General features: G+C 35.6%; 1 protein-coding gene across 11 annotated transcripts in view; it reads left to right on the top strand.

The window, feature by feature from the left end:
* Positions 1-14,436, top strand: part of LOC144965763 (lactosylceramide 1,3-N-acetyl-beta-D-glucosaminyltransferase-like) — a 52,540-nt gene extending 38,104 nt beyond the window's left edge. For all 11 annotated transcript variants that reach the window (XM_078901440.1, XM_078901438.1, XM_078901430.1 and 8 more), the window contains 4 exons: positions 131-383; positions 1,259-1,433; positions 8,203-8,328; positions 9,349-14,436. In XM_078901440.1, the coding sequence (XP_078757566.1) occupies positions 131-383; positions 1,259-1,433; positions 8,203-8,328; positions 9,349-9,987 (1,193 nt within the window). In that variant the 3' untranslated portion in view covers positions 9,988-14,436. The remainder of the gene's footprint in view (positions 1-130; positions 384-1,258; positions 1,434-8,202; positions 8,329-9,348) is intronic.
* The last annotated feature ends 1,045 nt before the right edge of the window (positions 14,437-15,481 follow it).

Raw genomic sequence — 15,481 nt, 5'->3', positions numbered from 1 at the left:
CCTTTATTTATTTAGTGATGAAAAAACAACAACACAGCAATACATTACGTAAAATGGCAACTCTGAAATTGGGAAATTTTTTAACATTATTAATGTAGAAATGTTACTGTCTCTTCCTCTTTTCGTACAGTGTCTCTGGTGATAAGCAAACGATGGATTATATTGGTTCTTCTTATCTGTGTATCAATCGTCTGTGTGTACCTCTGGAGACAAAACTACCAGCCCACCATGGTGCTTCGGGTTGAGACTGTCCCATCGACAGGAGAGATTCTTCAGCTACATCGAGTCATTGAGGCCCAAAAGAAGACGATAGAGCTATATGCAAAGAGGCCTAAAGTTGTGTTCAGGTGTCTAGATGACGAACCCACAGTCAAATATCCCAGGTACGTAATATGAACAATTTTTTTTTCGTACATTGTGCGGCTGGTCTAGTGGTATGGCACTCGCATTTGGATCGGAAGGTCCAGGGTTCGAGTCACTCTCTGAGTGGCGCACAGTCGAGTCCTTGGAAAAGTCTCTTACTCACATTATCTCACCGTACTCCTGGCTGTTAGCAGCGTTGTCTCAGTCTGAAAAAAAATGTTTTATCGCCTAACCGGCGTCATGTATCGTCAAGTGTTGCTTTTGACCAGGGGAACCCATGTAAAGCGCGTTTAGCTTGTTAAGTGGATATTGCTCTATATAAATGCTCAAGTTACAATGTCACAACTAAACGCTCTTTTTTGGTACATTTTGGTCAAAGTGAATACTAAGCTGCCAGAAGTTGTGGAGTGTAAAATGCAATGTACAAAAATAAATATATATAGCTCAAAAAAAAAAATAATACGAAGCACGGAACGTTTTGGGGGCAAAATCCTCCTTCAGCCAATAACAAAAACAGTTAAGACGTTAATACATCTGTAATGCTTGTTGCTAAGTCAGTACAGATGTACTCAGTTAAATTCTGGTCCCACCCACCCCCAAAAAAGGAGAACTCTTAATGACTCACGCTAAGAGGAAAATTGGTTTTGAGATTTTATATAAATAAATTAACGAATTAAATTTATACCAAACAAAGGAGTGGGTCAAGTTCATGACAACACTTTTCTCCAAACAGACGGCATAAAAATTTGTATCACGTATATGATGCTTTCTCAAAAAATAAAAGCTAAGCTTAGAATTCAATTTAAATGTTAATGTCGCACTTCCACATAATGAAACTAGACGTCAAATGGTCACACATTTTTTTTTTTTTAAATAATTTTCTCACTGAAACCAGGCATGCATCGGATGGCTACACGAGTGTTTCTATGGGAACCAACGACGAATGTGGCAAAACGGAGGAGTTGGACGCTGTGATCATTGTACACTCTTCTGCTAAAAACTTCAAAAAGAGGGATAGTTTCAGAGCTATATACAGCAATTACACGGTGACCAAACCATATAGGCTAAAGGTAAATAGATCGTTACATTCTTGGTGCCTGACTGTTTAGACAGGGTAAAGCGCTATACTGTCGTAACTTTGGAAAAACACATAATCTTTGAAAATATTATGGTCAGAAAACTCGTCCTTCAAAATTTGATCGATTTAAAGGACCCTCATCTTTTTCAAAATTCTCAAACCTGAAAGTCCCAGGTATTTGAATTAAGGACGAGTTTTCTGGCCATATTTTCAAATAATATGGTTTTTTTCCAGAGTACGGCAGTATAATATTTATTTCTATTATTATTATTATTATTATTATTATTATTATTATTATTATTATTATTATTATTATTATTATTATTATTATTATTATTATTATTGATATTATTATTATTATTATTATTATTATTATTATTATTATTATTATTATTATTATTATTATTATTATTATTATTATTATTAAATTGTTTCCTGGTATTACACAAGTTCATTCATTCGACTACAACATCACCAAAACAGTCACACACATACAGTTCAAAGTTCATAGAGAATCACGATAACAAATCTGCCAACTGGAATCTCTAAAGATTCTTAAATTTTTGGGAGATAAAAGATGTAGTCAATATAATTAACTTTCAAAATAAACAATTTACTCTTACAAAGGTTAAATAACACTTCAAAATCCTTGAAACTATGTATCATTTTTAATAAGTGTTAATGACTGAGAGATTCTCTTGAAGTTCAGAAATGAAAGCCAAAATTCCCCAATTCTACGATTTTTTCGTTATATTAGGCAGATCTGCGATACAAAAATAATGGTTTTAAGATGCCATGTTAAGATTGACAGACTTTCACATCGTTATATTTTTGGTGCCAAAGAAGTCCATACAATTGCAGCCAAGAATGTAAAACCAGGCTCAGCAAATTTTGTTCTTGGGATGTTTTTCTCCATTAGCAAAGAGATAGCGAATCTCAGAAATTGATTTGGTTTTATTATTCCCTCACAATGCATTCGAGGAATTCAGGTGATGTATAATAAAGGAAGTTCTTGGAAAAGACGCGAGGAAAGATTCAGAGACATGTACGGCAATTACACAGTGGCCAAACCATACAAATATATTAGAAGTAACTAGATCGACGTGCACATATTTGCAGGTCTGATAACCCAATTCATTATGGACTCATTGTTATAATGGAAATCTCAAAAATTGACGTAAAACATTGTCCATTACAACAATGTTAAACTAGGCCCATACGTAGGTTCGGATGTCAGACTTTCAAATATGTACACGTCCAATTCTAGCTACGACACGCGCTTTCGGGTCCTGTAGATTCTTGGTTTGAGTCCTCTTGTGCGTTGGCAGGTCACTTCTTGGAAAAGGCTCTATTACTAATCGTTCCTTGCCTAGTCACATGGTCCGGTTATCTCTGTTGAAAACAGATATAATTGTAATAGGAACTCTTTTCTCGACCTAAGTTTTTAAATGTTGGTCTTGGATTGAGATTCCTTGTAAATTGCTTTGAGCACATAATATATATATAGAAGGAACGAAATTGATGTCACTCAGCTCTTCGCTATTGTTTTTAGACGTTCAAGGCTACACACAGGGTATTGTGTTGGTGCGTTATATCCTGCTGGTGGACGTTGTATTTTACCTAAACGCGTAGCATTAATAGGTGATATTGCACTTTACAAAAGCTTAAGTTATTTGAGGGGGGCGGGTCTCTTTTTTTTTACCTAGCTCAGTCGGCTGTCCAATTCACACACACACAAAAGCACTTTTACTTCGTATACCGATAGAATCATTCCCGTCTTTTTTCTCTTTTTTTTCTTTGGGGGGGGGGGTCATTTTTAAAATTTTGAGCTTTTATATATAGCGCGATATCCACTAAATGTGCTCAAAGCGCTTTACAAGGGGTCCCTAGCCAAAAGCAAAACATAACATGAAGGACGAGACATGACACCTGTCAAGCGATATTCTAATTTATTTATTTTTCCGACACAGCTAGCGCTGTTAACGACCAGGTACTCTTTTTTTATTTATTTATTTAAGTTTATAAATTCCAGTTCGTTTCTTAATAAAGGGGAAAGTAAAAAGAGTGTTAATGGGAATGGGTGAGGGGTGGGGGGGAGGGGGGAGGGGGGAGGGAGGGGGTGTGCCGAAAGGGGAGCGTGGGGCAGTAGAGTAATCGATAAAGCACCTGACACATTAACAGCATAGAGAGAACTAGGTCACACACACACACACACACACACACACATACATACATACATACATACACACACAAACACACACACACACACACACACACACGCACATTAAATCATGATTTGTTACCAGTCGTTTCAAAATTGTTAGAATATTTGGGGGGTCGACCAATAGCTTAAAATGGAAGCTTTCTCTTAACATTTAAACTCTGAACTGCGATCAATACCTTCAATATAGATAGAACGAAGTTGACGTCACTCGGGTCTTTATTATTGTTTTATGCCATCCGCGTTTATGAGCAATTCTCACTAAATTGTATTAACCGGTCTATAAACGTTTAAGGTAACACATAGTTTTGTGTGTTGGTCCGTTATGCTTCCAAATGGCAATGTTGTGAGCTTCTTAGCCAAGCGCACACTGTCTATATGTGTAAAGCAAGTTTTATGTTCTATTTCTAAAACTTTACAAATCTAAGTTCCTTAATACTACAGATCATTTAGACTCTAAACTAAATTTTCCTTTTATATGAAAACAAATTGACGTGTTTAGTCGCATTGAAAGCTAAAGTGAGTCAACTCCCACCCCCCCACCCCACCAAACCGTCCTCCCTCTTCCGCTCCCCTAAAGATACAGTGAACCAATCCCTCTTCCTCTCCCCCCCCCCCCCCCCCCTTCTCCTCCTCTCCCGCGCTGGGTAGATTTATATGTGATGTTATTATCGGTTACAGTAAAAACTAACTGCAATGAGACATATATTATCGATGATTGAAAAAAAAAAACAAACAAAGATATGGTCCCCCAGGATGGCAATCGAATATTGCGCTTATGTGGTCTAGTGGTATGACACTCGCCTTCGGTTCGGTTCGTAAATCAAAGATATGTTCGCCCAATGTGACAATCTGGTATTGTGGCTATGTGGTCTAGTAGCATGTCATTCACCATCGGTTGGGAAAGTCCTAGGGTTCGTATCCTGCTCTGAGTGGCGCATAATTGAATCCTTGGAAAAGGCTCGTTTCTCATATTCTCTCATCGTACTCAGGTGTAAAATGAGTACCTGGCCGTTAACAGTGTCGTGAAAATTGGAAAATGTGTAATGTCGCCTTACAGGCATCATGTCTTGTCCTACTTGTTAAGTATTGCTGTTGGCTAGGGACCCGTTGTAAAGCGCTTTGAGCACGTTTAATGAATATTGCGCTATATAAAATTTCAAGTAAGTTTGATTTTATTTTTATTTTGGAAGGAATTATAAAGTAGAAGAATAGTCGAGGCGGGCTGATCTTTTTTTTTTTTTGGGGGGGGGATGGTTGTTTTTTTTTTTTAATTTGTTGTAGTTTGTTGATTTTTGTTTGTTTGTTTTGTTGTTTTGTTTTGGGGTTTGTTTGTTTTTTTTTTTTGTTTGGGGGGGGGGGGGGTGTTTTGTTGGTTTTTTTTTGTTTGTTTTTGTTTTTGTTTTTGTTTTGTTTGTTTTTCCTAACTGTTTTATAGGGCATTGTTCCATATACACACTTTTTAGATTTTACCAGATTGACAAATTGGTCACACAAGCTAAGTACAAACAATCCACAGGAGATCCAAGTAGGGGTATCACGTATCAATCACATGATCGCAGGGATCATAATTATTAATAATAATAATAATAATAATAATAATAATAATAATAATAATAATAATAATAATAATAATAATAATAATAATAATAATAATAATAATAATAATAATAATAATAAATTTTTAGTTATGTGATCTGACCAAAAAAATTTTTTTAAAAACTAAAATTTCATATTTCTTATCATTTTAGCTTCAAAATACTTTATTTATAGGGTCTGGGTTACCCTGACACATTAACGTGTTGAGACGATCGGTCACACGTGAGTTGCAGTGCACGACGAACATGTTTCAATAGAATGAGACTGCGAGAGCAAACCATCAATTTGAGCAGACGTATTACTTTCGCACCATAGACATTAATAAAATCAATTGAGTGCCACGAATGGGTTGCAGTATCTAGTTCTATTCTAGAGGCGTTTTATATTCTAAGAAAACTCGCCCTATTCAAATTTTCTGCTGAATTCAGTAATGTAAGAGCAATGAAATTATAATATCTTTCGGCAGTTGAAACGCACAAAATAAGCAGGAAATAAACCAGTACTCTGGAAAAAACGAAACACGTATTTAAAATTTGGCCAGAAAACTTGTCCTTCAAATTAAATAGATCGATTTAAACGACTCTCATCTTGACAACAAACAAACAAAAAACAACTCTCAAACCTGGGACTTCCGCAGTACCAAGTTTGAGCGTTTTTGCCAAGATGAGAGTTATTTAAGATCGTTCGATGTTTGAAAGACGAGTTTTCTGGTCAAAATTTGTTTATGCGAGTTTTTCCAGAGTACGGCAGTCAACTAGAAAGTTAAAAACATCTGCGTTTATTAAACCTGCTGCATTTACATAATATTACCGTAAAGGTGTCAGCATGTGAATGGGTGAATGAAAAGTATAGCCAAATAACCCACCGGAGATCAATAGCTTTTTATGATCACAATGCGCTATTTCGAGACAATCCAGTAGGGAATACATTTCCTCTTTAATATGCCAGGATTTTTATGACGGATTCTTACCGTTAACATCGCAGAGCACTGCTGAAAAATAAAGACTTGAGCATTTATATGGCACTTATCCATCAAACTTGCTCAAAGCGCTTTGCAATGGGTCACGTAGCCAAAAGCAACACTTAACATGTAGGACGAGACATAACGCGTTAGGTGATGACAATTTTTTTCCGACAGACAACGCATTCTTTTTACACCCGAATACGGAATTTGCAGATTGGGTCTATCGCCATAACATAGTAGTTTGAGTACCATTAGAACCTGATGCCTTGTACCTAGACGTTGACAGCGTTGTCTCTGTCGGGAAAAAATTGTAATATACCCTAACAGGCGTCATGTCTCGTCCTACATGTTAACTGTTGCGGTTGGCTAGGAACCCCTTGTGAAGTGTTTTGAGAATTTTAGTAGATTTTGCACTATATAAAAGCTCCTACGTCGACATAAATCAAACCAGGAATATACTGCCGTAAAAAAAAAATGAAACAAACAACAATAAAAAACAAACAACAAACAAACAAGAAGTTCTAAAAATTTAGGCCAGATAATTAATATTATCGATCGATTAGAATTAATACATTTTATTCTCACGACATTCTCTCAATCAGACTATATAGTATCAACGTTAATAGTTACACATAGTTAGGTTTGTGTGTGTGTGTGTGTGTGTGTGTGTGTGTGTGTGTTTGTTTTTTGTTTTTAGTTTTTCTTGTTTGTTTGTTGTTTTTTTTTTTTTGTTGTTTTTTGGCCTCCCGCATGCTGTGTCATTTAGGCCAGGACATACCATGTAATCTCATTCCAAGACAAGGACTGAGAGCATATTGGAAAACAGATATAAGGGGATAGAAGACACAGGGGTCCTTTGCTGGGAGGGAGGAAACAGTCAGATACAAAGTGATAGTTTTGGGAGGCGACAATAATAATAATAATAATAATAATAATAATAATAATAATAATAATAATAATAATAATAATAATAATAATAATAACAATAATAATAATAATAATAATATAATAATAATAATAATGATAATAATAATAATAATAACAATAATAATAATAATAATAATAATAATAATAATAATAATAATAATAATAATAATAATAATAATACTAATAATAATAATAATAATAATAATAATAATAATAATAATAATAACAATAAATTATGCTTATAAAGCGCATATTCTCGTTGGGGGGGGGGGGGGCTCTATGCGCTTTACAATAACATTTTGAGAATAAAAAGAAGCATGAAAACTTGCCATACAAATATTATAATTATTAGCAACCAACAGGTCTCCACATATATGCAAGTAAATATAAATATTATAAAAAATCAATGAAAATGTGTCACACGTAAGAAAATAAATACATAAAAAATGAGCTTTTATATAGAGCAATATCCACTAAACGTGCTCAAAGCGCTTTACAAGGGGTTACAAGAATGTGAGTAAAGAGCTTTTTCCAAGGACTCAACTATGCGCCAGCGAGGCTCGAACCCAGGACCTTCCGATCCGAAAGCGAGTGTCATACCACAAGACTACATAGCCGCACAGATTCATAAATAGATGCTTTAACATAGTATAATAAGTTAAAATATTAGTTGTGATTGTTCCTCTGATGGTGAGTCTTTGCTTATGTCCCGATTAGGCTTTTTGGCGATCTCAAACTAAGAACACTGAGAGTATGCTCTTGAAATTTACATCTGTTTCCTTTTTTAACTATTCCACTTTGTCTTACTTTTTCTAATGTGGTTTTTAATTGTAAATCTAAAATATATAACTATCCCATTTTCCTCCTTTTCGCTGGCGCTAAATTGACCTAAAAAGGTTGCAAGTGCCGTAAAACATTTAACCATACTATTACCCTCCTTTTTGATAGCGCTGAAATGACCTAAATGTGTTGCGAATGCTGTAAAACCCTTAAAAACTAACCAAAACAAAACATAATATGCTCGTACATATTTCTTTCTTTTAAATATAGGTCGTGTTCCTGCTTGGGCAAGTCCAAGATGCTGAACTGCAAATAAACCTGGAAATGGAGAATCGCCAATTTGGAGACACGATTCAAGGAAATTTTGTGGACACATACCATAACCTCACTCTAAAGGTTCGTTATCCATTTCGCAATTTCAGTGATAAGGAATTTTTTTTTTTTAACTTGATCTTTTATATAGCGCAATGTCCACTTATTTTAGGTGAAATAATATAATTTCTTACATTAGAAAAGAAAAGAAAAACAAACAAACAAAACCAAAAAAACAAACAAAAACAACCAGACATGTAATTTTTCTGATTATCAAAGATTTTAAATACGGTTTTCAACATCTATGTAGTTAACCAGTTAACTGCCGTACTCTGGAAAGACACGTATTTTAAAATTTGACCAGAAAACTGGTCCTTCAAATTCGACCGATTTAATTGAAACCTCATCTTTGCAAAAACTCTCAAACCTGGAACTTTAACGAAGACCTCGCGAGGTCCCGGGTTTGAGAGTTTTATGCCAAGATGGTCGACGTTCGTTTGAATCGATCGATATTTGATTGAAGGACGAGTTTTCTGGCTAAATTTTTAAATATGCGACTTTCCATGATACAGCAATTAACTGGTTAACTCCGACATTATATACATATTCCAGATTGAGGCGGTAGGTTTCAAGTGTGGTTAAAAAGATAACTAATAGGCTATTGGTCAGACCTGGCCATTGAGTCTATTGTACTGGCGGATGTACCCTTGCGCCTGTTTGTCAGTAGGCTATGCTAGATGTTAGAAATATCCAAATCATGTCGGTTTGAACTAGGAACACTGACGAACAAGCGTTAACATTACAACACTATCCAATAGGAACTAGCACTCACTGGTCAGTACTGACCAATAGCCCTAGCCAAAAGATAATATGGAATATTTTTAGACAAAAGTATTTGACCTATCAGAGTAGGAAAAATACTTCCGCCATCTTAGATGATGATCATTATGTCTAATCACGGCTGTCAGATGACCAGGATTCCTAGACTTCAAAAGTGGCCAAATATAAAATCCCACGTGGCCAAACACAACTAATAACAACTGACCTAACATGTATCTTATTGTATTTTTGAAGTTACCCAATGTAAATTTTTATGTTCCCTAGGCTGTCATGGGATATCGATGGGTGTCTGCGACATGTCAGAATTACAAACTCCTGCTCAAGATGGATGACGACGTGGCATTTGACACACACCAATTTTTCGGTAAATTCTGGCACGATTTGAGAAAAGACAAAAAGGTCGGGAGGATATTCTGTCAGGTGTGGAAAAATGCTTCTGTGAACCGGAAGGGAAAGTGGAAGGTGGAAAAGGGGCTGTTCAGAAATGCCACCTATGATTTCCAGTATTGTAGTGGATTCTTTGTCGCGATTACCCCGGATCTTGTGAATAATATGTACAAAGCCTCTAAGGAATTGGATTTCTTTTGGATTGACGATGTGTTCATGTATGGAATGGTTCCACACACTTTCGACATCGTGGGATTCACGCAGTTAGGCGGTAAAGCTAATAGGATTACCCAAACAATGCCTGTATATAAAAAATGTTTACAGAATAAAGGTATCGACTGCCCTTACTTTGCTGTAGTTACGCAAAGTGATCAAGAATTGATGGAGATTCACAATACATTCCCTCATCAACTGCTAGCCAAAAATGTGACTTCAACCCCTCCGAGGCCGCCATCGGAGGAAAAGGTTAAAACCCCGCCATCGGGGGAAAAGGTTAAAACGGTTAAAAAGGTGTGAACTGTGATTTAAAGAAATATAATAAACTCTAAACAATTATTTTCATAAACATGACCCACCATTTCAAAAGGGTATTTATTTCAGTATGATATGGATGCGGAAAATAAAATCTGTAGTCAAAATATGAACATTAAGACAAGTTTATTTTGTCTTTTGATGAGAATGAATAGTTTCATAAATTGGATAAACCTAAACTTTCATATCTATTCTTAGCATAATATTAACTTTTTTGATGCTATGCGTTGACAACGCTATTAACGGCGAGGTTCTTATTTTACACCGGAGTACGATGAGAGAATGTGAGTAAAGAGCCTTTTCCAAGGACTAACCCATTTCATTTCCTGTTTGACGCAGCCAGTTTTTCTCGTTGTATCTGAGGCCCACTGCCTACCACATGTTTGTTTTCACTCTCGCATCATACTTTTAAAAATTGATTTATATTAATATTATTATAAAATAGTGAGGTACAAAGAGTGTTGTAAACTCATTTGTGACGAATAAGTATTATCATCATCATCGTTATCACCGTCATATTCGTTGTATTTGCTGTTATTATTATTATTATTATTGTTGTTGTTGTTGTTCTTGTTATTATTTTATCATCATTATTATGATGACATTATTTTTGTCAACGTTTCATTCCTTATAACAGCATTCAAATGTCATTCTGCGGTGTTCATTATTATTATTATTATTATTATTATTTTATTATTATTCTGGGTGGGGTTCCTAACCTTTCATAGTGGGCAGGGAGGTACATAATGTGTCTTCTATCCTCGTATATGTTTTCCAACTTGCATTCTGTCTTTGTCTTGGAAAGAGATTACTTGTTTTTGTCCTGGCCCTGGCCCGAGTCCTGGCTGGGGGGGACGGGGGGGGGGGGGGGGGGGGGGGACGGGGACAGTCAAATGCATAGTTAATTTTTTCCTTGTAAATCATCTCTCTGTTATGTATTATTATATTTGTTATTTTGAATTTATAATGTAAGCATTTGAGTGTATTCCTCTTAGTGGGGACCGTGCTTGTGTCCAGATGAGACTTATTGGTGATTTCAAACTAAGTACATTGATTGTATGTTCTTGGAATCTACATCTGATCCCTATTTGTTCCCAGTTCCCCTTTGTCTTACTTTTTCTTGGATGCTTTAATTGTAATTCTTTTTACTATCCCATTTTCTTCTTTTTTACTGGCGCTGATATAACCTTAATGTGTTGCAAGCGCCGTAAAACCCTTAAAAACAAACAAAACAATATTATTATTATTATTATTATTATTATTATTATTATTATTATTATTATTATTATTATTATTATTATTATTATTATTATATTATTATTATTATTATTGAGGCATTATTTTTGTCATTCCTTATAACAGCATTCAATTGACATGCTGCGGTGTTCATTATCATGTGTAAATATAACTTTACGAGGTTTGGTGATTGGTTTTGTCTAGAATTATGAGATAAAAAATCATATCCACCAATGTTAATTATCTACGCAACACATTGTACGTAGATACCTTGCTTTGCAAGGCACACTACTTCCAGGATTCCAGCACGCTCTAGGAAGAAGTAAAAAAAGTGCTCGAATCCAAATGTGCCGACAGACGATGCTCGTGGGAGTGGGAGGTTAAAAACTATTGCTGTATACCCATAGATATATAATTCGGTCACTAAGCTCCAGCGTGTCGTATCGCAGACCACCCTGGAATTCGGCGTGCTCGAATCCAGCGAAAACTGTAACTGTATCTTCTGGGTGGGTATTCCTGACCTCCCACAGTGGGCAGGGAGGCACTTGCTGTGTCTTCTATTTCTACCCCTCAATAGCTGTTTTCCAATTTGCCTTCTGTCTTTGTCTTGGAATGAGATTACTTTGTTGTGTCCTGGCCCTGGCCGGAGTCAGAGTCCTTTGCTGGGCGAGAAACATTCAAATGTATAGTAATTGTTTTGGGAGATGATATTTTTTTTCCTTGTAAATCATCTCTCTGTTATGTTTTATTATATTTGTTGTTTTGAAGTTATAATGTAAGCATTTGAGTGTATTCCTCTTAGTGGGATACTATGCTCGTGTCTGGATGAGACTTTTGGGTGATCTCAAACTAAGTACATTGATGGTATACTCTGGGAATCTACACGACCTATTCCCTCTTTGTACCATTCCCCTCTGTCTTACTTTTTCTTCTTGGGTGCTTTACCTTAATTGTAATTCTAGAACTGTTGTACTATCCCGTTTTCATCTTTTGTACTGGCACTGATATGACCTAAATGTGTTGCAAGCGCCGAAGAGCCCTTAAAAACAAACAATAACTGTATTTTTGTCAACTGATTTAACGACAGCTTAAAGTTGATTGGTTCTTGATTTTTTTTTTTTTTGTTACACAATTTCCAATAAATAGTAAGCATGTGGTGCAAGTTTACAAGTACTTTAGTACTTTGTTTTGATTATTTGTATTTTCTCTATAACTAAATATTCCCTTGTGTATTTAAAGAAATGCTGTTAAGCAGTTGCTTATTATATTTACAATTTGTTAACTGTACCCCGTTAAAACACATTACTGCTTCCATGTTTCAAACGGCGTTATTAAATTACTTTGTGAATCAGAGTTTAGTTAACACGCCCGACCATCCTGAACTTAATGTTGTAGGTTTTTTGTTATTTTTTGGGTTTTTTGTTTTTTTTAAATTATTATTCATTGGTATTAGTAACTTTTTGTTGATCTGAAAACGTACAATATAATCCACCTAAAGTCAACACTAATACTAATAAAGTCAACTTCTGCTTAAAGTCAACATCTCTTTTTGGGTGGTTGGGGTCTTGGATTACATGGTTTTTGTCCTGGGCCTTGCCAGCGTCCTTGGCTGAGAGGGAAACAGTCAAATATATAGTGTTCGTTTTGGGAGGTGTAGGCTCTTTTATTGTCTTGTAAATCATCTCTGTTATGTGTATTAATAGTTATACATATTTATTGTTTTGAACATATCTTGTAAACATTTGAGTGTATTCCTCCTTATGGGATCCTGTGCTGGTGTCAAGATGAGACTTTTAGGAGATCTCAAACTATGTACAGTGATAGTGTGCTCTTGGAATCTACATCTGTTCCCTACTTGAACCATTTGCCATTGTCTCACTTTTTCTTGGGTGTCTGGGTGGGGTTACCGGCCTCCACAGCGGGCAGAGAGTTACTTACCGTGTCTTTTATCCCCTTATATCTGTTTTCCAATTTGCTTTCTGTCTTTGTCTTGGTATGATATTACTTGTTTTTGTCCTGACTCTGGCCGGAATCGGCTCGGAGGGAAAATGACATTACTTGTTTTTGTCCTGACCCTGGCCGGAATCGGTTCGGAGGGAATAGTCAAATGCATAGTTATTGTTTTGGGAGATGATATTATTTTCCTTGTAAATCAGCTCTCTGTTATGTATTATTATATTTGTTATTTTTAATGTATAATGGAATGTAAGCATTTGAGTTTTTTCCTCTTTGTTGGATCTTGGGCCTGTGTCCATATGAGACTTATAGGTGATCTCAAACTAAGTACATTGATGGTATGCTCTGGGAATCTACATGTTTCCTATTTGAACCAATTAATTCCCCATTGTCTTACCTTTTCTTGGGTGCTTTAATTGTAAACTTTTTACTATTCCATTTTCTTCCCTTTTACTGGCGCTGATATGACTAGACCTGTAAATAGTGTAAGTGTAAATGAGCTCTATAAAAATTGACTGAAACTGAACCTCTCTCTGAAACTCTTCGTATCAGAAAAATCCAAAGAATCGAAATGAATAGTAAACAGCAAGTTCGCGTGAGCAAAACAATGGCAGAAAACTAATTTACGTGGGAATCAATTAGGCTACTTATCATTGTTTCTTATATTTAGGTACGCAATCAGTGAAGAAATGGTCAACCAGCTTGTTTACAACGTGAGGCAATCGAGATATGCTTGTAGCAATCATATAACTTTCGATTTGAAGGTGTCTTCATAACGTACTTCCGGCGTTCGCATTAAACTTTTTCATACTTTTAGGTTCCACCAAGTAAATGTGGTCAATTTTGGCTTAGACGAAACAGTGAAATTTATCGCTCGGCGGCTCAGTTAAAATTGGCTACCACTGGGATCACGACAGGTTTGGAAAGTGAAAAAATAATTTCATGAAGGCTGTATGAAAATACACTGGGATGTGTTCAGACACGGCAATTATAAAAATAAAAAGCGTCGCTTGGCCTTGGTAATATATCCATCGTTAATATAAACAGCCCATGAGCTATGCGTAGTGCTGTGGAACATTCCTAATTACTTCACGGTCATTCGACTACAATTCATGAATTCTTTCTTTCTTCATTTCTTTCTTTCCCATTTAAAAATATTTGAATTTGACGAATTCACTGATTTCAGTTAATTGACGGAGAATTTACAGGTCTTAGCCTTAATGTGTTGCAAGCGCCGTAAAACCCTTAAAAACAAACAAAATGATTTCTTGGGTGTTTTGATTGAAAATCTATCATTTTTTGACTCTCCCATTTTCTTCCATTTGACAGGATCTGATATGATCATTGGTTGTATGAAACAATGTTAACCCCCAACCTTATTTTTATAAAGAATAGATTATCATTATATTATTATTATTATTATTATTATTATTATTAGTAGTAGTAGTAGTAGTAGTAGTAGTAGTAGTAGTAGTAGTAGTAGTAGTAGTAGTAGTATTAGTAGTATTAGTAGTAGTAGTAGTAGTAGTAGTAGTAGTAGTAGTAGTAGTAGTAGTAGTAGTAGTAGTAGTAGTATTGTTATTATTATTATTATTATTATATAATCTGAAAAGATGTGTATGAAACAGCAAAAATATAATAAATATTTTCAAAAACAATGTATATTTTTTAAATATAAAATCCCATTGATCAAATCAACCTTGGTTTATAAGGACATACCAATCCTTCATATTTGCGCAATATTATAATTACCATGATCATCAATGACCAATAAACTACATTGTATTATTTATTTTAGAAAGGCGATTGTTTTGTTGTTGAAGATGAAAGAGGTGTGAGAATAAAGTGGGAATGTAATTTTGGTGGCAGTACAAGAATGAATGTCCTGTGGAATCGAATGATAAGGCCAGTTGGGGTGACTAAGGGTGAAATCTATCAAATGATGTACAATTGGATATCTTTCAATCTGGGGGGGGGGGGGGGGGGGGGGGGGGGGGGGCATTTGAGGGCTGGTCTTAGACACACCATTCTACAGTACTTTATGCTGTCCACGCATTAAAAAAAAAATTTTTTTGCCATTTTAAACCCCAGAATTTGCCATCAAAATCACAACATTTGCCACAGGTTTTACAAAATTCAAACAGGTTAAACAACATGTGGTCCTTTAAAGTTTCATGAATCAATCGAGTTCGAACACCCGCTGCTGCGCTGTGTGGCCTTGAGCAAGTCTTCTCGCCCTAAGCTCTATTTGCGGCGCTGTACTGCGGATGACGCCTGGGTTATTCCA

Source organism: Berghia stephanieae, chromosome 2, assembly GCF_034508935.2.
Source record: "Berghia stephanieae isolate SIO BIC M18660-M18661 chromosome 2, UCSD_Bste_1.3, whole genome shotgun sequence".
NCBI classification, from domain to species: domain Eukaryota; kingdom Metazoa; phylum Mollusca; class Gastropoda; order Nudibranchia; family Aeolidiidae; genus Berghia; species Berghia stephanieae.
This window is presented reverse-complemented; position numbering and strand designations above follow the sequence as displayed.